Genomic DNA, 25,216 nt, shown 5'->3' with positions numbered 1-25,216 from the left:
GGGTTTTATAGAGTTTCGATCCAAATTGCGCCGTTTCACTGGTAACAAATCTCTTCGGTTTGTGGAAAATGCGAAAGAATCGGTTTACGTATATGGTTTTTCGCCTTTACTTCGTGGTAACTTATTTATTAAAACATTAGGTCTTTCTATTCTTAAAACGATACAGATACTCGGATATAAATATTCAAAGATTAAACGCGATTTTCTAATTTGAATTGTATATTTAAAATATCGAAATTCATGTAAATTTTATTGTTATCTTTTTTAACTTCACCTTCGGGCAGGTTACATTATATTACGTAAGTAAGAAAATAAGGTTCGTATATCAGGCAAATTATGCATTTTGCAGGTCATTAAAGTCATTTAATACCATAGATACCACAGTCCATAAATGGCTTGCAATATTTTCTAAGGCAATGGCAAATTGTTTTATGTAAATCGACACAAGTTGCTCGATGATTATTTCGAAACTATAGAAAAAATATTCTAATATTAACAAAGGCTCGTTCGTAATTTTCCACCAACCATGAGTTCATTCCCGAGAGAAAGCTTCGTAATAAGAAACGACTTGGCTGAACTCTAACTCGAGACGTTTACGATCTCAACAACTTTAAAATCAACAAATCAACCAAATTCTATTGCCTTGAAGCAAGAAATCCCTACAGCTCACCTCTTCGGTTCCACCTTCCTTCACGAGGTCGTAGTTCACAGACCCCGGCTTAATGGCATCGATAAGATCGATCACCACCTTTCCATCGGCTATCGACGAATCCTGGAAACCCTTGATACCACTCGTCTTCCCTGCCGTTTGAAGCTTCGAGTTCACCCACTGAACGATCTCCTTCTCGACCAAAGTGCTACCTTGGGTGCCTGCCAGCGACGTGAGAATCGACAACGTGTACGATCTCATCAACTGCCAGATCAAAGCCAAAGTCAACGTGGCGTTTCCATCGTTGATATCCTGGCCAGCGATTCCGACCAACGAGAAGTTCATCGTTTTCCCAAGCTCGACCGCGTAATTGCAGTTCTCCAATTTCTCCATGAACTTGCGCAGTTTCGTGAACTTTCTGTGCACCCTGTTCCAGTTCACGGTGCCTGGTTTGATGATGTCGTAAAGCTGGAAGATGACAAGGCCATCGGCCAGATCGGAGTACAGCCAATTCACATGAGGCATCACGCCCATCGAGTTCATCCAGTTTCGATACGTTTTCTCTTCTCTCGTCTCTTCCAGGGATTCCAAGCCTTCGATGCTGCTTTCTGGTTTGTCCAGGCCAGGATAGTTATTGAACATATTGGCGACGAAGGCGAGATTCAGCTTGTATATGCCATTGACCACGTCGCTGGGTGTTACGAAGCTACGGCAGCCCAGCTTAGCCGCCTGTTGCAACATAATTTCCGCTCGAGAGGTGTGGTTCGGCTCCATTAGAGCCTCCAGAGTAACTCCAGCCGTGTTCGGTGCGATTTGCTTGATGAGGTACGTATAGACCTCCGAGTCGGTGATATCCGTATGGAAATTGTGGCATCGTCTGGCTATACCGGCGTTTTCCAGATGATGGTTCACCCATCTGAGCAGGATAGATTCCGGTGATAATTTTAGAAGATCTTCGATGCGTTCTCCGTCTTGTAGGAGAGTGGCCAAGCCTGGACAATTTTCCAGGGTGATCTGGTTGAACAGGCCGATACGTATAATTTGCCATAGAAGACCCAGGACCAAGTGAGGCGAACCTTTCGTCAGATCGTGCGCGTCGATATTCACGATATTGCAACCGATAGCTTGGGCTGATGATAGGGCCAGCGTTAGGTTCTCGTGTTTCTTGTAGAGGGTCAGGTTTTTCTTGTTGATGGTACGTTCGTCGATCGTGTCTGGGCAGGAGTGATTGATTATTTTGCTGAAATAGAGGACATTTTTTTTTAATCGTACGTAGCAATTTCTAATCGATTAGGTAAATAATAATTGGATTTGTCTTTCCGAGCGTCAAAATAGAAGGATTCGTGTGTTTATAGGCTGAGCGATTTATTTGATCGACCAGAATGTTTTTCGGAAAGAAAGAAATTAATTATCTTGGATAAAATTTCTATTAATTGGCGTTTCATGCAGTATTCATTGTCACTTATTAGAAGAAATAATAGATAAGTTACTAGAACATCTTCTATCTATGCTATAATCCACTTATTCCATCGCTATCGAATTTTTCATTTTTATTATTAAAATATTAATATTCCAACTTATAGCTGATCTGATTTTCGAACATTCATCTCGTCGACAAGATTCATGAAGATTAAGACCAGATATCGATATATTTGAGAAAGACTATTCCCATAAAACTTGTATTAGGTCATCCCGTAAGTTCGTGCCGACTTTTGTGTATATCACATTTCATGTGTCGATTTATAAACATACGGCGATAAGGGACCAATGCGCTTGAAAAATGGGAAGAAGTTGTACAACGAGAGGGGCATTACATTTTTTCATGAAACTGAAAGGTATGTAAACAATCTCAACATATACAACCGCTCGAAAAACGGAACGAACTTATGGGATGACCTAATACAAAGTACAAGTTTAAAAATGTTCCCCTGTTACGGAACAATTTATTAATGAAATTTTCAACAGCGATTAATTTCAATGTTAATATCGTACTGCCTCTTTATAGATCAAAATATACAATTGCAATTGCATACTCTAATTATACATTTTGATCTGTAACAATTACTTGCAATTTGTAGAAATCCTCGAATAAAAGCGTAAATGTAAAAATAAAATTTCCGAACACTATTTTTGCAACCAATCTAATAAAAATAGAAATATCGATAGGTTCATAGTCAAGGTGATTTATTATATATAATCACATGTTGTAAACATATGTATTATATCTAATCATACGTTATGAATAATCACACAGATCAAAGAATCGTGAACGTATCAATAAATAATCTATTTTATACAAGTTACATATATATATATATATATATATAGATAATAGAAAATATAAATTACATACCAGAGAAGAATTCCATCCTTAACCTTGTCGTATAAGGTCTTGCCTTCCGGATCGATGAGCAACAGATGTTTCAAGTCAGGATCGTGTGACAAATTTGTGTTGATCCAGTCGCTGAAGGCGAGCTGTTCCTCCAATCTAACAGAATGCGTAGTCCCTTCGCTGGATGCCTCGGAAATTCCTCCCAATGTTTCTAAATTCTCCTTCTTCGAGACAACTTGTTTAAACGTGGATCCCAATTCGTTCGCCTTCAGTTCTTTACAGAGTTTCTCAAACTCTTCGAAGGATAGTCGTCCCTTGTGCTCCGACCTCTGCTTGTCGTCGTATTCCTCGATCATCTGACGCACCTTGTAACCGGGCATCTTGAAGCCACAGATGTCCAAAGCGCTTCGCAACTCCGTAAGATTGATGAACCCGTCCCCATTCTCGTCGATCTAACAGAAACGAAGTTTCTTTAGACTTGCAGTCTCTTTCCGGCTACGGTTAAAAGAGGCCAAGGACGTGCTTTTGTACGTAAAGCGTTCGGGTGCATGAGCTGGATTCGAGAGTCACGGGATTCAGGAAAATAGTTCCGGTTGCTGAGGATTCAGGTACTCCAGTTCTCGGGTTTAGGATTTTTGGAATCTTTGGATATTCGACCAAAATCGCGGAGTGTTGATGTTAGAAAGAAAATAGCTTTGACTCTTAAGGATTCTTCTAATTTTCAGATCTATCGTAGGATTCTCGGAATCTTTGGACGTCGCAGTTGGACTGAAGAGTCGCGGTGTTCAGTAAAAATAGCTTTGATTCTTGAAGACTCAGGATTTTGGAATTTCCAGATTCGTACGTAGAACAGGATTTGCGGAATCTTTGGATGTTAAAGCTGGATCAGAGAGTTGCACTGTCGAGGAAGGATAATTTCGATTCTTCGGGATTTGAAGGTCTTATAATCTTCGGGTCTGTCGCAGGATTCTTGGATCCTTTGGATGTCAGAGATAAATCGGAGAACTGCAGTGTTCAGGAAAAATCGCTCTGGTTCTTGAGGATCGCGATTTCAGGTACGTAAAGTAGGGTTCGTACGTAAAAATTGAAAATAGTTTCGCTTCGCTTATGTTCAAGGTGTAAAAATGTACAGAATATATACGACGCACAAAAATACATAAAACATTCAAAGTAGGAAATTCCTATAGCTCAATTGTGCCCATAAAAATTCATGGTCTAGTAATCATTTGTGTATTAACGCGTTTAAGTACACGCTGTTAGCGTGTTAGCTAAAACGCGGCAACTTTCCTAGTTCGGCTTTCGTATAATTCGATCGCTTATCTAATCGAATCGGAAATACTAGAAACAGATACCGTGAAAATTCACGCGAGTTCGGTAGCGGAACTTTCCGAGAAACAACCGCGTTCCGAAGGAAAAAGAAACCCTTCGACATATGCTCGGCCAATCCCCGATCGTTTAAACACGAGCGTATCGCACGTGTGAATGGAGGGAATAATGTTTCATCGCCGCCTTTCAACCAACGATATCTAGGTCGTCTGCAATAAAAGTCTCGTCGTTAGTTTTCAAGTGTGCAGTCGTGATTATAGGCGGTGTAATTTCCACGGAGAACAATAGTCAATGACGACGTTAGGAATGGTCGTGCATGCGCCTTCTTGGAAAGCTGCATCGGGGTTAATCGACAGTTCTTTATGCCAGTTCGCGGGAAACCGTGTTACAATCGACTAATTACCATTTTATTCTTGCCACTGAATCGTTCTTCATTCACCGAGTCGGTCGTTTCTCTTCTATCATCGCGAGACAGTTTTCATCGCCTCTTAACTCTTTCGAATACTCCGATTAAAGAACATTACGCATACTTTAACGCTACCTACTGATATAAAGCAATAACTGAATCTGGTTACTCCGTTTTATCTCTCCAATTATGAAATATTAATGAATTAAAAAAAAAAGCAGCCTTGGTATTTCTATCAATGGAGATATCTATGTTTAAACTAGCTTAGACGGTTGTACTGTGTTTGTTCCGCCACGATTATACAATAGAGATAGAAAAAAACAACAAAGAAGAAGTAGTTTCGATTCTTGAGAACACAGATCCCAGAGTATTCAAATTTACCATAAGATTCTTCGAGATTTTGCGTGGTGAAAATTACCTAGAGGAGCTCAATGTTGGCAAAAGAAAAAAATAAATCTCCTTTTTGAAGATTCGGATGTTCGAGCTTCCAGATCTAACGCACGAGATTCTTCTAACTTTCGAACGCAACATCTTGATTCGGAAGTTTCTAAATTCATTCGGTGTAATATTGTTCCATTCTTGGAATTCACTGATAAACTTCTACACGACAGATAAATCAACGAATGATTCAACGCGCAATTACGATCCGCCCAAGCTATTTTACGACACTTTCGATTCACATTATGGTTCACACTTATTTCACGAGCATTCGTCGAGAAATCTGATTTGACGGTTAAAAATGGACCGGCAGATGATCGTGGCGTGCCTTTCACGCCCAACGATTAATCGATTCGCTTCGCGGACACTCGTGCGGCTTACGTAAAGGCGTAACTCGACGGAAAACCGATTGAAGCTACTTACTAGGCTGAAAAAAGAAGAGAAATCCTTCGAGAATTCCTCGAGAACGTCCCATTTTTTTATCTCGCGGAGCTCCATGGCAAGAGTAGAGGAACGAGAACGTGGAAGGTAACACGCTCCGACAAAAATGATCAAACCGGGTTACGATGCTGCGAGGGACTGAATGTTGCATTTAGACTCGGTTGTTATCACCGTTATCGGATGTTCGATAAAAAGGAACGGCCAAGAAAAGAAATTCATACGATAACTTAACGCCTTATCGATACAATGACATAATAACGTAAGTCGTATCGAATGATTTTCCAATTATTCGGAACTTCATTTGTATACCAAATCGCGAAAGAAAGTGGCGTAACAGATTGTTTATCTGGATGCTATCGCTTATCTCATGCGACTTGTTAATCGAGAGGCTCGGAGTATAAGCAATACGAGTAGCAAGATCATTGAGAAAATTGCGGATCAAATTGGTATTTAACAGAAAAATCTCTATGTGTTTACGGATATCGATGCATCGAACGATACTAGCCACTATCAACAGGAAATGTCGCGTCGATCGATCTGATAAAATAAATAGAAATCTTATTTATCGTTTCATATTTTCGATTTATAAATCGAATAGGGTTAAAGGATCGTGTACGTGTCTAAATTTTTGGGCTTGAATACTCCACGCGAATAAAATATCTATCTTCGAGTGTATTCAAACGTTAAAAGAATTAGATGTCGACATTATCACGGGAAATAAGTTTAGGTATTAGATGACTTTAGATAAGTATAGATACTATTATATTGTCTCCTGTACTTATCTGCTTTACAGCAAAATAATACACTCGAACGATTTTTTCTCTGATTATCGTCAGCCGTTCGATCGTTTCTTTATTTTCATGGTCAAAGCTTCGTGCCACAAAAATGTTCCATCCGCGACTAATAAGGTAAACAGAAGGTAGAAACGATACATTTCGTGAAATTGCCGCGCAACCTCGTAAAACCCGATTACAAACCCACGCCATTATTGACAGACCGAAAGCACAACAAACTGATTAAAGCGGTTTCCCAGGGTTTATCGCATTAAAGTACCGCGATTAAATGGCCGGCTAATTGTTCCGTGTAACAATCCCTAATAGAACGATAATAATCGTCTATCTGAAAAAAGGCAATCGCATAACGATTAGCGATCGGCAGCGATAACGAGTGACTTTTTAAAAATTTTGTAACAAGCTCGTGATAATCGGGGTATACGGAAAACTCTTGTAGCTACAACATTTCACCATTATTCGTTCTTTTGAGAAAATCACTTTTGATAACTTGGTGGTCTCCTGCTACACTTTTCTACTATTTTTATAACTTTAATGGAAATTTAAATTTCCGAAATGTATGTATTTATGCGTGTAAGTTGATGCAAGAAGCGCCGATGTCATATATTCGTAAATTGCAATTATTAAAAATAAGCTATTGTATATTTTATATAAAAGAACGACGATTTCGAGTTCTATCCAGAAATTACTGTAATAGCATTCGTACATGCAATGCAAGGATTTTACGTAAAATAAACTTTCTCCGAAAACTACCAAAGCCAACGTAGGAAACGCAAACAGCCTAAGTTTTGATTCTCTCTTTTCGTATTAGGAAAAAAGTTCGAGACAGCGACAACTCCTGTGTCAGAAATTATTTAGCCGTGAATTTTCTAACTCCTTTTTGTAACCATCTCGTTGCAACAAACCACAAATATATTTTCGTATAGCTAACAACCAGACTGGACTGCTTATACGTTTTTTAAGGATTAGAATGTAGATATAAAAATATGCAAAATACCCAAAGCAAAATATATATTCGTTATAATATTTGAAAGATCGAATTATTTAGATTTTTAACTACTTTCATTTTTATGCGATCGATAGGTGGCTTTCCGGATAACCGCGAGTGTTTTGTATGGGAAAAGCGAAAGAAACAGAACGAAATAGAAAGTCGAGTAATAGACGTATTTCTCGTCGAATTTTCAGTATTGTCAGAGACAAATCCAAGTTTTGTGGACGAAGCAAATATTCGCATAATTTTCTACGAGATTAAAAGACTAAAAAACGTAGTGCCAAACGGGATAAGCGAGCGTTCTTGATTAAACGATATGAAAGTAACGTCGCGATGACTTAATATCGTGGTATTGCGCTCGAAATACCGAGAAGTCAAGCGGAGCGCGTTGACCCGGCAAAATGCGGCAATTCGATCGTGGGTAATTTGTAACCAGGTCAACGTAAATCTACCTTTCCACCTACCATTCTCTCTATGAAGTCGAGTATCGATAACTGTCTCGTTTTTCACTCGGCGCACGATCCGATCCGCTTTATCAATCAATTCATAATGTTTCTCATTGCGCTAATTCTGTGTAATCGCATTACATTAATGTTAATAAACCTAGATCGAGTTGTTTGAGATATTGCATAACGTTTGCTGTCGTATAATATTTAACATTATAACTTTCGAAACTCTTATAATTATATATTAATGGAAATAGTCTGGCGTGTATTTAATGAGATTAAACTCTTATCCAGTAATAAAATGAATTAACTTGAACAAATGTTATTGCTAATTCGATATTCAATGCAGGGATTAAAAAGAAATATCCTCTTTGGGATCGATTAATGGAAGAGATTGAGATCGGTTAATAGAAAATAAGAACGGTTCTAAACGAATCAAATCGATGTTAAATCCGAGGTTAGATCGACGAAGAGCAAGTAAATAACGTTGAACTTCTGTTCAAACATTCGACCCAACCTAACCCCGTGTGTCCCATTTACACAACCATCGTCCTATCATCGTACCCTATTTTCTATGATAAGAAATTCCGGATATTCTAGGAATCTACAAAATCTACTAAAAAAGAAATTCGCCACTGTATAGATCAAGGTTTTTAGGAACTCAATCTTGAATTTATTTAAAAAATAAATAAAAACTGCCACAAGAACCCCTCTCATCGCAAGAATTTAATATCGTTAATATCATTATTCAAGAAAATTCTACCAAAAGACACCTTTCAATTTTTCTTACATTTCGTTATACTACACATTGTATAAACAATACAGCGATATCTATACCTTTAAAAAATACCAAAAAGTATTAAAAATAATAATAAAAATCACTATTCCATCAACAAATCGACATTTCTTTGCGTTTCGATTGCCTCTCAAACGTTCGCAACGATCGGTCGATCTTGCCCCTTAAAGTATGCAACTACCTGCATCTCCGTGCAATCTCGGACACGGGTCGACTGTGAACTGAATAACACGCAAAGACGTGAGAAAGCACAACGTTAGCGCGCAAAGACAGTGACCAACCAGGAAAACAAACGAAGAACAATATAGCACATTACAGAGTTGGCACGCTGATTGTGCAACTGGCAAGAGTTATACATTTACTCAAGCTTGAAACGCCTACCGGTTGCTTACTCGGCTAGATTGTTCGCTTTCTCGAATTCTATGGGCTGCGACGATCGGCCGCGATCCGCGGGACGTGAAGAGGAATTACAGGCGTATCGTTGGAAACGCATTTTTGCATACGAAACGCATCAGCGTTCTCTGGCATCCGGAAGGTGGATCGTAACGTAAGGAGCAGCATCGATTGCGCGAGTATGCCCGAGAATGTTTCGCATCGAAGACTCTGTTCTCTCTCTTTTCGTTCCACGGTGTTCGAACGCGAACAACGGTTCTGCAATTTTAGTTTGTACCTTGTCTTTCGTTTCATCGAAGGGTCTTTATTTGCGCAATTCCATGCGTGATTTTTTATGAAAATACGAATAGAGATTTTTATTTTATTTTATTTATCTAATTCGGTTATTTCATGATTGGATTCTAATAAAACGTGACGCAGATATAAAACTGTGCATTAGTTAGATAGGCAATTTTATTTTATCGTACGAAAATAAAAATGTTTATCGAATCCAGTTGTCTCGTAATTGAATAGCAACGAAATGTAATGATCGTAAAGAGTTAAATTAGTAAAATCTAGAGAAGTTGGGTCAACCAAGAATCTAGCTCAATATATCTATATTAGTAATTTGAACTAAAGTTGAACTTCAGTGTTTGATCAAATATCGAGTATCAATATTCTAACAAATTATAGTATTCTAATCTCAACTAATAATTATTATACATACTTGTCCTTGCATCTTCGACACTCGAAATTCAGTCACCTGTTCTAATTACAATTTATGCCAAATTTCCACTATTAATTCCACAGTATAATGATAACAATGACCAGAAATTATTCGAGAAGAGCTGCTGCTCTTTCACGATATGTAAAGGTATCTCATTTTACGTTTACGTTATAATGATAGTTCATTTTATTTTCCATTAATTTACCTTTACTCTGGAACTAAACCGTTTTCATTTGCAAATGCAATTTTCATTGAAGGCCTCGTGCCTTTTTCAAAGCACGTTACTCAGGACCCGTTTCACAAATAGGTAAATTACGTACTATATTCGTACTCCTAACATAAGCGTGATTGCGTTTCCCCCCGTGGTCACGGCGTTTCGGAATAATGAGTACAAAAAGCTGAAACACCGTGCTGTGTAATGACTTTCTCGAGTTTTTCGTTGGCCGACTGTGATCTCATACGCTTGGAATTACAAAGGCACGATATTATTGTAGCCAGCCTCTGGTACGAGCAAATGCAACCTCTCCGAGATTCGAATCTCAGTTTATAATGGAGCTGGTCGAGGGCTTGAAAGACGCTATGGTGTTAGAGATTTTACTTACAAGAACGTATGATGTCTGATATTTTACATGTGTCAGCGATGTCTCGAAGAACAATCGTATCCAAACAACGATCCTAATTTTCCTTGTAATTGATTTATCCTTGTAAATTATCGTGCAAGCAATTCTTTTAATTTAGTCTTGTACACGGTTTTAATACTTTCGCAATTGAAAGTCGTTTGGAGCGGAATAAATCAGAAACTGATTGCCGTACAGTGCTGTCTTTAATATGTAGTTAGGAAAGGTGTAAATATAACAATTTGTTTCATAACATCCTGCTCGTAATCATTGATCTAGAGGTATTTCAACTTAACTCGCGTATAATATCGATTACAGAAGCTTGACGTGTGTTACTTAATTTGTACGTGTTTAATTTTATTTTACAAAAATCGTATATCGATCAACGAATACAAATTAAAAATTATAATGTGTATCCTAAATTATTAGAATCGCCAGTGGACAAAAATCGAAATAATCGTTGTTCGATTTTGATCTTATTATTCGACGATAAAGTCAGTCTGTATGTAATATAAATTTAAAGAAAATATCGACAGAGGATTAGCAAAAATCGATCGTACATCGAAATCTGATCACTTGAAAACTAGCTCGCTCGTTGTACATTCTCTTTTTAATTGCCAATTTTAAATGCCAATTCTTGTCAAATAGCGTATGTCTTTCTTTCTTTAAAGAACAATTTTAAAACCCGATTCCAACCATCTTGTAATTTTGATTGTCCTGTATCAAGAAGTTATTGTATTACGTTGCTATATAATATTCTTCCGCCATTAACTGCTAGCCCGAATGTTATCTATTTAATAAAATTCGTAATCGCGAGTTGCTCGAAGACTGGATTTCTGACCACGCCTGTTCCAAGAAAATTTTTAAAGCTACGCAAAAGCTGTTCTTTGCTAAATATCAATATCTGACAGAATAGAAGGCTGAGATAAATGATTCCCGCGCGACGCTCGAGGAAAGCATTTTTTTTTTTAATTGAAAAGACTGCTCCCGACATCGGTACTATTTACATAAACGTCACTGCGTATGGTTAGACAAATAAATAAATATTCAAGATATTCCAACCGTGGCAGGTAGTAGGGAAAACGCTAATAAAGATTTGATAAGCAGACTTTTACTCACGTCGGATCCCATCTTTTATCTTCGTCCCGAATCTTCGCTCAGACGCCGTACGCGAGAACGAAGCTCGCGAACGTTGCCTGCGAACGCGCGAACCTGTTCTACGAACGTGGCTAGCTTTGATTTTCATCGGGAATCCTCGTGCAAATGCCGCACTGTGCAACGATCCGAGCCTCTTCGAGGCTACAGGAAGAGATACTTATATTTTATCTTAATCTTTCAGTGTGATAACTAAATGTACACACGTCTACGTATATTCCTGAAGACGTTAAAAAAGCATCATCCTTTACAATAGGAAACCGTGAACAGAATTTTCAAGTTCATCTATACCTGCGCACTATTTCTCCGCATTTTTTAATTTCCTTTAAATAGCATAATTTCACATCAGCGCTATATTCGTTAATTACTTTAAACATACTCAAAAACTATCTCCAGGAGGGTCCAAACTCCTCCAAAACTATCGATTTCTTCCGCATAGCCGCGTTCCTATAATTGCCAACGATGCGAAAGGGAGCGCCCGGTGATTTCGCGGCGAGATATCGTAGAATAGGTCGCGAAGGGCGCACGAGGGGATATCCAATCTCGCCACGAGGCTTCGGCAGATAGGTTGCTCGGACACCCTGTAGACGCGGGTGCTCACACTGTTCACACTGCTCAGCCGGGGTCAGACTTCTCTCTCGGTTTGCTTTCATCCTGAGAACTGGTTTCGCTGGCGTCGCGTCGCATTGCGCTCTCTGTCCCCGCCCTTCTGTGTTCGCGTGTTCCCTCCTCCGTCCCTCTTTGGAAATCACGATTGAATTACCCTCGAGGAAAAAGTAGTCAGCTCCGCTGTTATTTGTACTGTACGCGGTTGCGTTAATAGACAATCTGGACTAGGCCAGAAGAAACCACCGTGAACTCGCGAGGGAACGGTATTGCCCTTAATGCGGCATAACAACTTTTGCCTCACTTTCTTAATCTAACGGATGATCGTCTCCTCGCCAAGTATCAGCATCGTTGGTGGAAGTGATACATGGACAAGTCATAGTGTCGTTCAGGTATTAAAGTTTGTGTGTTCGAAGAGCAGAAGCAATTGGAGATGTACAGTAGCTGGCGAAAATATCTGGACATTTACATAGATATATCTTTTATCAGTATATTAGGTGTGTCGTGAGAAACTTTTCAAAATTACCACTTATTTCATTGAATCAGTGCTTGCAGGATATGAGTAATAATTTCTTTCGCGTGAATAAAATTTTGGGGGATACTGAAGCTGGTAGAATTCTGCAACTTCTTTTCCAGGATTTTCTGGACGCTTCGGTTTTATGAAACACGTACAATTCCGAAGTTTTGGCTGGTAGTGTGCATAAGTGTGTATAAGTGGAGATAAGAAAGTTCGTGCAAGAGCGTGCAGCGTTAATCTGGAATTGTTTGTTCCTTCGTGGCATATTTAAAAATATTCTATACAATGTGCGATCCATTGTAGAAAGACTACAGAAGAAGGACGCGATAAAATCGATCGCGTTAATTAATCCCGCGTTATCAAAATTCTCTTTTTATTCGATTTCGAGCTGAAACATATATTTCTCCATCCTCTTCCACAATTTAAAGTATTACTTGTCGTAATATTGGAATATTGTTCGTGTAGCGATTACACCTTTGACTGTGGACCTAACAGATCCTTCCTATTTTTAGTTATTTCACATTAAAATATTCCTTCTTAGCCTGGAGGTGACGTTAGAATCAACAAGTGTTTCTACGAAGCTTTCCCCCGGTCATCTTCGAACGCTTTCTATAATTTGAAATACAAAATATCTCCATAAAATACGTACAACTAAACACAGGTACATCGATGCATCAACGTTTTCATTTTCGATATTAATGTATCTCTTTCACCGCATATAAGTAATCGTTACGATGACGAAATCGTCTTCTCGGCGTGTCGCGGGCAAGAATCAACGATATTGCAAAATTGTGGTAAAATCGAGGTAGGAGTTGTAATTGTAAATCTGACAGTGCAAACATGACAACAGCGATAAGAAGTTTCGTAAAGGGACGCCTTTACGAGACCGGGGAAGAGAAATTCCTGGTAAAGCGATAGCGTAAATTTGGGGGATATGAAAGGATTCAAGTACAAAGCGTATACGACGCGTTCCAGATTTCGATCGTTGAGTCAACGGGTTTCCTTGATTTCAAGGTAACGATAGAAGTGACTTAGCTACATCACGATGAGGTTCCACCTACATGAAACACGTGCGACGAGTTTCTTCTTCCACGGCGAATGCTCGATGGACTGAAGTCGAGCTTGCGGATACGTACGCGTAGTGGATTCTACTGGTAATTACGTAATCATATGCAATCGTGGAGGTGTATATGGAATATACAGTCAGCCGCAAAATTTTGCATATACTCCTTGAAACATAATAACAGAATTGACGATATTTAATATTTAATGCTAATATTAAACGCTGACAATATATTCGATTGACTTTCATATCAGTTTCGTAAATTTTCTATTAACTGACCTTAGATACATTTTAAAGAACACCAATGTACATTTACGTATTATGTACGTACATATATTTACATATTGCGCATTATGTATATACATATATATATATGCAGTATTACAGAAACTTTAACTCCAGTAATTTTGTCGACGTCAAATTTTGCATTCGTTAAATGTAAATATATTCTAAAATATAGCGCAATATGTTACGATGCCTTTGCCAATATTTTCCAATATTCCTAGGATCGAATTGTGTATTAATTGTATATTAGGTATAAATATTTCAAAAGATAGCGCAATGTATCGCGGTTATGTGGGAGGATTGCTTTACAGGAATAGTAAGTTACAAAGGTGTACGTACACCTGTTGTGCTTACACGGAGCCATAAAAAAGTAGAGTATAAGTGCTGTATAGGCATCGATAATGGGCTAAAGGCCAACTGATAAAATTAAACTATGACTTTTGTGCTAGACTGTGTGTATATGTCTGTGCCTATATACTGTTTCGTGGCCGTAAAAAATCGTAAAATGTTAAGAAAGCCGAGTAAGAACGATGGTTATTCGCAAGACACACCTACTAATCGTTGAATACGATCACGAATAAGATGACAGTCAATGATGGCGAAGGCTGATTAGTCATTGATGACTATCGTCGGTTCGATTTATAATTCGCTAGAATTTTCGAAACGTCGACGACTCGTCATCGGAAATACATCGACGCTGGCTTATCGCCTGCGGAATGAAGATAAAACGCAATTAGACGTAATTAGAATGCAGACGAAGACTAGTGGTTAGCAGTCTAATGCGGAAAAAATAACTGTACGTATCTGACGTTAAAATTCCTTGGAACAATGCCGTTCAGCTTAAACTTTCTTTATCTTTCGCTGAACACGGAAGTGCCGCGGAACAAAGCTACTAATTGCAATAAATTATTGATCTAATTTAACAGTAGATAGGGTGGCAGAAAATAAAATGGTTTCTATGTAACTGCACGACTTTACGTCTTTTGAGGAAGAGTGGTCGATATTGATGGTAAAACTTATGACACTGAAACAGTAAGACGTTTAGTAATTGACACACGTAGTCAACTATAAGCTCAGAAAGCTCTATAGAAAGAACCATAGAAATCACGAGGCTCGATATGAGACTCAATCTGCAACCAATAGAAATAACTAGGGAAGCTAGACAAGCCAAAGTACTAAAGAAGTCAAGATACTAGACGAACGAAGGTAGTACTCGACAGTAAGAAGGCAGAACTAGAAATAGGGACTCTTAAGGTCATTAGGATTCTTGAGACCCACGAGACCTTCGTGGTCATTAGGATTTCTGAGGTCAGTGAGATCTTCCATCGTAGCAGTCATTCGGATAATTGGCTCTACCGTAGCATAATTGAAACTCCGGATTTGCCATTAGAATCCTCAACGTCAATTGAACCTCTGAACTCTAACTCCGAAGGACCTTCAAACATCCAAGGTTTCAGAGATCATCTCATTTCTCTGACACATCTCTGAGACCTTGAGACTGTGACATTTTTGGAGCTCCAAGACCTAGAAACTATAATATTTCTGGATCTCTGTGACTCTACAGGATTCTGAAAATCCTTAAACTATCGAGACTCTAATAAATCTTTGAATCCCACGGCATCGAGTCTCATAGAAATTCGCATAACCCGGATATAAAGTGCCTCGCTCAACGATTTACAGACTAACATCGTAATCAATGCTAGTGCCTGCTGATGCTTACATATACCATTTGCTTAATAGAATTTAATGACTTCGGTATTATGTATATTAATTCTAAACAAGCTTGAGAACTTCTACATTATATTCAACGAGTTCAAGATTACATATATCTAGGCTGAACGGTTTCCAGGTCTCCTCCATTGAGTCTATGCGTCTCTAATTTACCAACAGCGATTGGAGCTTTTGTAAAATAAAACATAGCAATAAAAAGGCACTTATTGAAAGAGAAAGTCATAAGCTTCGTATTCGAAAGTGTGAAATTTCATTACTATGGATAATTATTTCGGTCAATCTATATAAATTCAGGAATTTATAGCGCGCTTCCAGAGTAATTCGATTCTGCTTGATTTTAAATTCATCCTCGCACTCGTTTACTCGAATTGTTAGAAAATGAATTTGCTTCGTTGTTGTAGCGACCCTTCGATTCCAGTCTCTACAGTTTTTCAACGAAAAATATAAATGGCTGAGTATCGAAACTACAGTGGACGCGAATTAGACGATCTGTCTCCGGACATCGAAAGTCGCTTAAACAAAAACGTATGGCGCAGGAATATCCCGGTGATCAAATAATTCTGGTGTGGAAACCACGCAACAGGGAAACTGCCTGTAACGTCCGACGAAATAACAGTTTTCGTAACGAATCGTGATACTGGATGGTACGGTTGGTAAGTTTTTGTCAGCAGGTTTAATTTATATGCGGCAGACTGCACGATGCGTTGTCACGCGGAATAAATTACGGCCGCGTTTTACACGCGCTGCTGAAAGCTCGGCAATGATCCCTTAATGGGCGTCACGACAGAGTAAAAAGTTCGCTAGTCGCTTCGGAGTTAGTTCAAGTGGCGATAATTGAACAGCTTCGAGCGAATCGTTCTTGATTGAAGGATACGTTTCGCTGGCGCTCCTTGGTTTCTCTCGCTACACGTTTAATCTAATTCCATTGATATTTTGCCACAAATCATCAGATATACCTAGAAATTACCATACGGCAAAGTAAAGCTTCGAGTCGTACAACTGAGATTTGCGTAACTAATAATTTCGTCTTCCTCTATATTTTACCTTTCAATTGCAATACAAGCGAATAATCGACAAATTTAAAGAGAACGTGGATGAATGAATACTTCCACAATTCTATAAGAATTTTTATAGTGGTATTTATTTTTATAGTACGATCGTTGAATTAAGAGCACGCGTAGATATTTCGTTTCTTTAACGACCACGTGTATACGTATAATATTATAAATTAAATCGTTCTTGATTAGTGAAATTATTATTAAAATAAACGATCGCGTACATGACCCGCTCAGCAGACAAAGTAATCAATTCGAATATTTCGCTAATTTTTTAAATTTTCCTAAGTACATAAATACGCGATTAATTTTCAATTCTTATAAATCTTCTATATAAATAATAGTAAATTCAAAACACAGTATTTATAACATCAGCGCATCATTCCATTAGCAAAATTGAAAAATTTTACAACTCGTCTCACTTGCCAATTCATTAATATTATTAATTAGTAAATGATCGTACACGGGGGCCCCTATTGTCCTCTTTTAGAACACAAAAGTAACAGTTGTCAAAACTATGCTGTCACTTTCGCCACAATGGAATAAGGCCAAGAGACACAAAGGACATACGAGAAACGAATGTTCTCTCTTACGTAATGATTTAACCTTTCCTTACTTTATAGCTACGTTTATCATCCCTGGACGTTACATACTCAACGGCAAGCACAATCCTCCGAAGCCTAGTTTCATCGCGAAAAGCAACGCTTCGTATACGCGAGGGATTAAGGAAGACGTACGACAACATATGGAAGCTTCGCGCATTTCGCGATAACGATGAAGGAATAATCCCGTGTTGTACATCGTATTCTAAAGTCCAGGTGTAGTTCGACCAGTCAACGGAAAAGTATGGTATCAATGTTAGTCTATTGATTATTCAGTATTTATTAAGAATTGTTGCAGCGTCTTGAGACGTTAGCCATCGATTAATCGTTACACGGTTGTCCTCGGAGCCGTTCTCTATCGTCGAGACTTTTGCCTCCACCGGTCGTGTCACACGCCATTCGATTCGTGCGTGATTCGGTTTCCAACGTAGGCGAAAGTGAGATCTAGCGCGATCAAGGTTAACGATGCCGATCAATTACCGGTATAATTAATCACCGAGCACCGAATCGCGTGGCGGATGTACGCGGAGAATGCCAACTATTTTCGCTGATCCAGCTTCCGTATGTTTCAATCCATCGAAGATTTGTCAGAAAAAACTTTACGACCATTTAATACCCATAAAAAGAACACACTTTGCAATAACCGCAAACTAATTACAATGATTTTCTACAACGCGTGCGTAACTTCAATTCTAAATTTTTGTCCACGTTTTTCTGGAACTTATTATTGAATTATATGTATATTTGTCGGGTCGGCGTTAGAATCGGGGTTGTGGGCGTTTGATGAATCTCCACTGGGATTAGCCATCGGTGTGGTACAGCGAATGATTGAGTTTATTAACACAAATATGGATATAACAGATTTGACAATTAACTGCGGCGATTGGGCACTCGTAACACTAATGACAATGGTCTTAGGTTCGATAACGAATCCGCGGTCAACGTCTAAATTGTACTCAATCTTAGAACGTGGAGTAATCACTGCGTGTAAGAACGATACTTCAATCGTTGATGAGATCGTACGAGAGAGTATCTCTCCGTCACGGTGACGCTCTCAAGAAAAACTATGAGGGGTATGTCTAAGGGCACGAGGTCATCAGATTCGTGGAGAAAAGTCTTCGTTCGGAGGGTGAGGAAGGTGGTCAATTTCCATGGTAGTGGTTAGAAAAGGATGCTAGCCGCCTTTGAGGGAAAGTTGCTAGCGGGAAGCGTCGTTCGTGAAAAAAATAGATTTCTCTTATCTTCCGGTAGTTGGGACAAAGACTGTTTGTCTATTTTCGATAACTAAAACTTAAGATTTATCATCATCAGGCTAGCTGAACATGTACTGTGGATATGCATCGACATCTGACAATCATCCTACCCGAAGAATAGGGTCTGCGTATGACGAGCCACGGGACAGAAACCGTTGGAACGTTTACTGTCGAGTGCCGCTACGGCTATTTCTTTTAAGGGGAGCTATAGGACTTTTCCACAACTTTGTTAGACAAAACGTTCATCCTAGGTTCGGCGACTGGTTGTCGTCTCGAGCCCAAGCTCACTATCATAAATCTTGAACAAATACAGTCGGATTGAAGTTCCAAAGGGAAGGCTCCGGTGTCCTTCCATCTCCGACATATGTATATAATATTAGAGCTTTTCTTGTCTTGTTAAGAGACCAACCACCTCCTCCCTCCTACGTTCCTTTCCTAAAGGCCCCTTTGCCAATTGACCGCTGCACGGCCCAGATAGGTTTTCTCTACAGGGTGCACAAGAGAGTTCAAAGAAAAAGGGTCTTCAACGTAACCTAAGAAGCCATAACTTTCGGATTTACAAAGCCTTTTATGCACTTTAACGATACTTTCTTAAAACAGATGTTCAATTTCAATTTCTCTTGGACGCGTTAATCAAGAATTAAGAACCTTTTTGCTTCTTTTAATGGATATATTAAAAAGTAAAGTTTGGCCCCGTAACTTCAAAAGACTACACACCAATCTACCCGACGCTTTAACGTTTTACAAATTATAAAAATATATCTTTGAAAAATACGAGTAACGCCTAAGACGTTGCAGCATTTTCCGCGTATTCGCGGTAAAGCATTTGAATTTTATCGAACCGCTTTGATACTATTCTGTACGAACAAAACTCTAATAAATCTCTAATAAATTACCAAACATCTATATAACAATATATTTTATTATTTCATATTAATGATCCGTATACTATAATCGTAATCTTATATAATCCTGCAAAAGTACATTGAAACTCACAAGTACATGTACAAACATAAAATAAACATAAATAATAAACGCAAGTGCAAACTAAAGGTACATAAAATCGACCGATTGACTCTTTCCCTTGTAAGAGATATACGCTACACACGCGGCTCGTGCTCCAATTTTGGTTGCACGCTCGAGATGTAATAAATACAATTCGAAAGTAGAACGCCTTGAACCCTATAGTTACGACTACTAGCAAGTCGTTGGAACTAGTTTCTGCTTGCACGGAAAATGGGACAAAACGTTGTAACGTTCAATTTACGTTGGCTCGTTGGTCTTGCTCTCTAAAGTGCAAACACTATCCAGTAAGTCGCCGGGAATTGGGCTATTAGCTAATTCCAGTGCTTCGGGGTTGTACTACGGAACGAGAGTGTGTATCGCGGCACGAATTGAGTTGAAAGTCGAGGTTTGTGAAAGGTGCAGCTCTATAACATATTGGATAAGCTTCGGGTTGTTTATTGTTGTTAATAAGACTCGTGCACTTCCGCTTGTAAGTATAGGGACGCTGATCGATTTATGGTAGCGGTATGTCAGTTTTATCAAAGTGTATAAATTAATGATGAATTACTCATTCGAAGGGGAAATTCTTGTGGAATCGCCAGTCGATAAATCTAAATTACCTATTAAGAAACACAGCGGTAATATATTTTATTATTTGCTGCATACCGCTGCATCAAAAGTTTTCCTATCGGTTTAGATGATTCTTCTTAACCGTCATTTAATTGGAAAATTAAAAACTCTGAAGCAAGTCTGTCAAGCGACGAAATAATTCAGTAAGAATTTGACAATTACGAATGCCAGTTTTATTATTGCACACCGATACGCTAATTTGTATTAGATAATTAAAATTAAATTTGTCAAAAATAATCAGGTGTCCGGATATTTTTCAACGCGAATATACATGATATTTTACGTGAAATAATTTCACGACCGCGTTTACTCGAAACGTAGGATTCAAACACACGTTCGAATGGGAAAGAGAAATACATTGAAAGACATATTTAAATAACAAGAGACGTGTTTGAACATCTTCAAAAGCATATGTATTTGTATGACAGAAGACACGTTTAAACATCTTGGAAAACATATTCAAGATAATATTCTACCTACATAATGAAACACAAAATGAGTCAGAAAAATATGAGTAATTTGATTAGGAATCTTACGAAACAGTGAACAAATTGAGACTAACCAATCAATAAGACATTCCATCCATGACTAATGGCTACAAATCACATTCTGCTACACTCTGAAGATTGACCAAACGATAACTTCAATAATCGCAAACTATCATTCCTCCAATCATATGACGATTGTGTTCAATCCAATGAATCAACTTCCTACGAGCAACAAACGAATTATTCGACAAAATATTCCAGTTGCCTGTATTATAATATAGAGTTTGTAAAAAGGAATCCGATGGTATATACGTGACCACGTGTGATCCAACAAATTCTCAACTTACGAGTCGACCGAGCGAGATCGGTGACGGTGAGTCAAGCTCGCATTCTTCCAAGTACGATCACCTCTGATTTTATTTCATTGCTCGATGCGCTCGCAGGACCTCCTTATACGTGCATACGCCTCTAAACATAAACCCAAGTCGTGTTTCTCTGTCCCACGAGAGAACCTTCCATTCACCACTTTGTGCGCGCGCGTGACAATCGCGCTCCACCGATTTAATTTCGGTATACATTGTGTTTTTGCCTGTTTACCCGAATCTGGGGCACGTTGTTTCAACCTTTTTAAACCACCATTGTTTGCCTCAATAGAGAGATTGCGTTTTTCATTTTAATTTCGCACATCTAATTTCGCGCGCGCAACTTTTATAAAGGTTGAAATTATCATAGATCTGAGATCGTAGATTTTAGATTATAGAAATTGTACCAAGACGTGGGAATTGCAGTATCTCTAAAAATTCTTTGCTTCGTTCGCGTAACTTCTAGCTTTCGAAATCTCAACTCCAGGCAACCTATTCCAAAGCCATCGATCGTACGCGATACAAAATTCGCGAATTAATCACCACGGTAGAGATTAGCATTAACCTGCTACAATCGAGTTCTTCTTTGCTTGTAAAAAGAACATAAATATCATTCACTTGCGCTTATTATCCCAGTACTATACGATATATCTACGTTAGCCGCTACACTTGTACTCTCGCTACTCCGACACATAGGTCTTTTGTATTTCAAAATTACGTAACATTACAACGAGTTAATTTTCTCATTTCATGCAACAATATATCTAAGGTCGTGTCGGTTTAACAAGAAACATGTCACGCTGATCCGAATGTACTAAAACGTGCATCTACGCCTCTTCCAGCCACGGAGTTAATCGCACGGGGCCAATTAACGTGGCATAGCGACATTTTGCGCAAACGACTCCGGTGACATCGGATAATAGTTTCGTCGAGGTTTTGTGAACCTGTCGCGTTGCAGGTAGGTAATTTAACGCTGCTCGATTCAGAAGCGCTTTCCGCTTGCGACATCGCGGTCGTGCTGGCGAGGCTGGAAAGTTTCCCTCTGACTAAAAACCTCGACTGCCAAGCAAACGTCCATAAACGATGAAAGATGTCGGTGGAAGCACCGATACTTGATCCGAGTTCTAACGAGTGTAAGGCGAACGCGTGAAGAATAGGACGTTGAAAATGCAGTTTGGAAAATAAATGCTGTACGTTAAAATCGAACTTGCCGGTTTAATGAGGCGAAACCATTAATTGAGGACTGATATTTCCTTAATGCAACGTTCGATTTGTGGTTTTCTAGGACGCTGACATTTATCAAAATTTATACTTTTATGATACGATGAATACAGTTAAAGATATAGCTCGCTAACAATTATTAACGATCGAAATTGCAGTTCAATTAATTACGTACGTGTGAATACTATATTTTCGTTATACTTTATACATAGCTTGCATTACAGTACTCTTTACGCTTCGTATTATTTATAATATAACGTCTAATTATTTCTCTGTTGCTAAACCTGCACACGAGCATTCATTCACAGCATGCGTATAATTAATCGGCAGTTCTCGTTCCAAGAATAGTAGAAATCATAAATGCTAATTGCATGGAACAATGATCGTCGGTTGAAGAAGAATTTCTTCGAACTAGCTGCTTTCCAAAAGTGTTATTCATCGACATACTTGGAGTATCCTCCTTCGAGTTCCTAACAACTCCGACTTACTCACCGATGGTATATCTTAACAACCATAACCTTCACCCCGTTAGTCTTTCCATAAACATTCCTACAAACTACCCCATTATCGCTGTCACTCGACGACATATTTATTAACCCGTCAAGGATCAAGCGGTGAATTAATATGTAAAAGTTGCTCGAGCGCAATGTTAAGTTATCGTTCTGTCGATGTACCGAAAATTATAATAATAATTGACATAGAAGCGCGCCATATGTATAAATTGGAAAATACTAAAATTTTTTCGAATTTCCACCTCGGTAATCTTCGATTATCTTGAGCACTATAATTACAATTTATGTATAGGTTTAGATTTAAAACTTGTTAAGAAACCAGTTATGAAACAGAATTAATGCATTTCCATTTTACCGTAGTTAATTGAAGATTACATTTAAGAGTTAATAAATGATATCCATCGTATAAGAGGTAGGAAGAGGAATTAAAATTCAATGTTCTAAAATTAAGTAACTTTCTCTTTTTCACGAGCAGGAAATTTGTTGCAGAAACCTAACTGAAATATAGTGTAAACTAACATCTTATATAAATAATTATCGTTATTATAATAATTGAAATTTTATGTAAACCACTCTAATCGCTATAACGATACTAGTCGATATTCGATATTATATGTAATTATAATGCATCGTACGATATTTAATATTCGAACAATACACTTTCATCTTCTTCTTTAATGTTACCCTAGAAACTCTCCCTTTGTAAGACTCGCCCGGAGCACAAATGTACTGGAAATCGTTAGCAACGATCTACGCGGACTTAACGAAACGACAGTGGCCCACTTTCTTGCGCAGAGTCGACAAGAAGTCGGAGACGAAGAAAATCAGAGCGCAACCCTCGATTGCGAATTAAAACAAGCGTGTCGATGCATCGCCAATAAGTTCGAAAGAAGCGCGATCATCTCCACGCGATTCATATTGCTTACACGGAACAATATCTCAGATAAGGTACCTTGTTCCGTATAATTCGACTCTATTTTTAATGCTATCTTCGGTTTCCGGCCAGTCACCCCGTTCCAACGATAAAATAACTTTTGACAAAAATTAGTTACCATAAAGAAAGAATAAAAAAGGAAGAACTAATCACATGTAGCGACTCGCGAAAGCGTTCGAACGCTTATAGAAACTTTTTACGAATATACTGTATGCGTTGCAGGAAATATTTCGAAATTTTATTGCTGTTACGATCAGACTATCGTCAAGTCTCTGTGCAATATTCGATTGAAAACAACGCTGCATACATCGATTCTTACAGTCTTATCATTTAAATTAAAACCCGTGAAAACGTCCAGCAACCTGGGTTTGTTCCGAACGATGACGCGTAACTCGTTTGAAATAATTTATCTCGACGCGATCAAGGACCGACGTATCAATTTTTCCATCGATCCAATATAACACGCGAGCTTACAAACGAAACACGCTTTTGCCTTTTGTGGCTTTGCATCGAACGATATATATCGTCATACTTGTTACATATACCGATAAAACAACGATCGATTTGTCAAAACTTATCGAAGGAAATTCGTAGAAATTCTAGAGCGATAAAAGTAGTACAACTGAACGCGCGATGGCAGTAGCGGATGCACAGCGAAAGAATTTATCAACATTCGCCACAATAGCCTGGAGCTGCAAAAAGGGGTACAGAGTTACGCAGATACGGTGATCTGAAAGTAGTCGACGAGATGCAGACACTGAAACGACTCTCTCGATGGATCTTGTTTCCTGTGGTCATCCACCGGTCTTTACACGCGACACGTAGACACGCTATACGGCGTGGCCGTTACAGTTATACAGTTTCGATTGCCAACTGCGCTTTAATCCCTTTCCAAGTATAGTCGCGAGATTGTTTTGTATAAAAGCTAGAACATCACATCTGCGCGGCTCTGTACACTGTTGACTCAGCTGACAAGGTCTCGAGCTTTCTTAATGCGATGACACACGATCCGCGTTTTATCTGCGTAATATGGTATAAACATAGTATTGCTATTTGCGAAAGTTAAGGACAATATTGAAAATTAAAAAAGAATACTATTATATTTATAGAGGTTGACTCAGCAGGGTATAACAACGAGTAAAGCTTGCAAGATATATTCTATGAAGCTCGTTTTGATTTTGTTTCACCTCGATGAATAAATCTAATTCTTCCCTGGTATACCTTTCTTCTTCGAAGTCATCGCCGCATAAGAGTTTCATCGCGAAATCGTAGATGATATTGAAGACCAAAGTATCAGCTTCTTTCTATCTTGTATTTTTATAATTAACTTTTTAACCAAATTTTAAACGACCTATCCTTATATCGCACCTTCTGCTCCACTATGCCTATTGTATTTAGAATATCTCGAGAACGTTCGACCGTTAAACCTTGAAATACACTGCACGAGAGACTGTTTGGTAAATGC

General features: G+C 38.5%; 1 protein-coding gene across 2 annotated transcripts in view; it reads right to left on the bottom strand.

Annotated features, from left to right (window-relative positions):
* LOC100649047 (plastin-2) overlaps positions 1–25,216 on the bottom strand; it is a 46,624-nt gene that overhangs the window by 5,144 nt on the left and 16,264 nt on the right. Inside the window, exons 1-3 of one of the 2 annotated variants that reach the window (XM_012320247.3) lie at positions 5,575–5,723; positions 3,003–3,433; positions 671–1,889 (exon numbers count right to left, since the gene is read on the bottom strand). In XM_012320247.3, coding sequence (XP_012175637.1) covers positions 671–1,889; positions 3,003–3,433; positions 5,575–5,649 — 1,725 coding nt within the window. In that variant the 5' untranslated portion in view covers positions 5,650–5,723. Of the gene's footprint in view, positions 1–670; positions 1,890–3,002; positions 3,434–5,574; positions 5,724–25,216 lie in introns of those variants that run through there. The other variant, XM_003393891.4, reaches the window with a different exon arrangement.

The sequence above is a fragment of the Bombus terrestris genome, chromosome 2 (genome assembly GCF_910591885.1).
Source record: "Bombus terrestris chromosome 2, iyBomTerr1.2, whole genome shotgun sequence".
NCBI classification, from domain to species: Eukaryota; Metazoa; Arthropoda; class Insecta; order Hymenoptera; family Apidae; genus Bombus; species Bombus terrestris.
The sequence above is the reverse complement of the archived record's forward strand: the minus strand, read 5'-3'. Positions and strand labels throughout refer to the sequence as shown.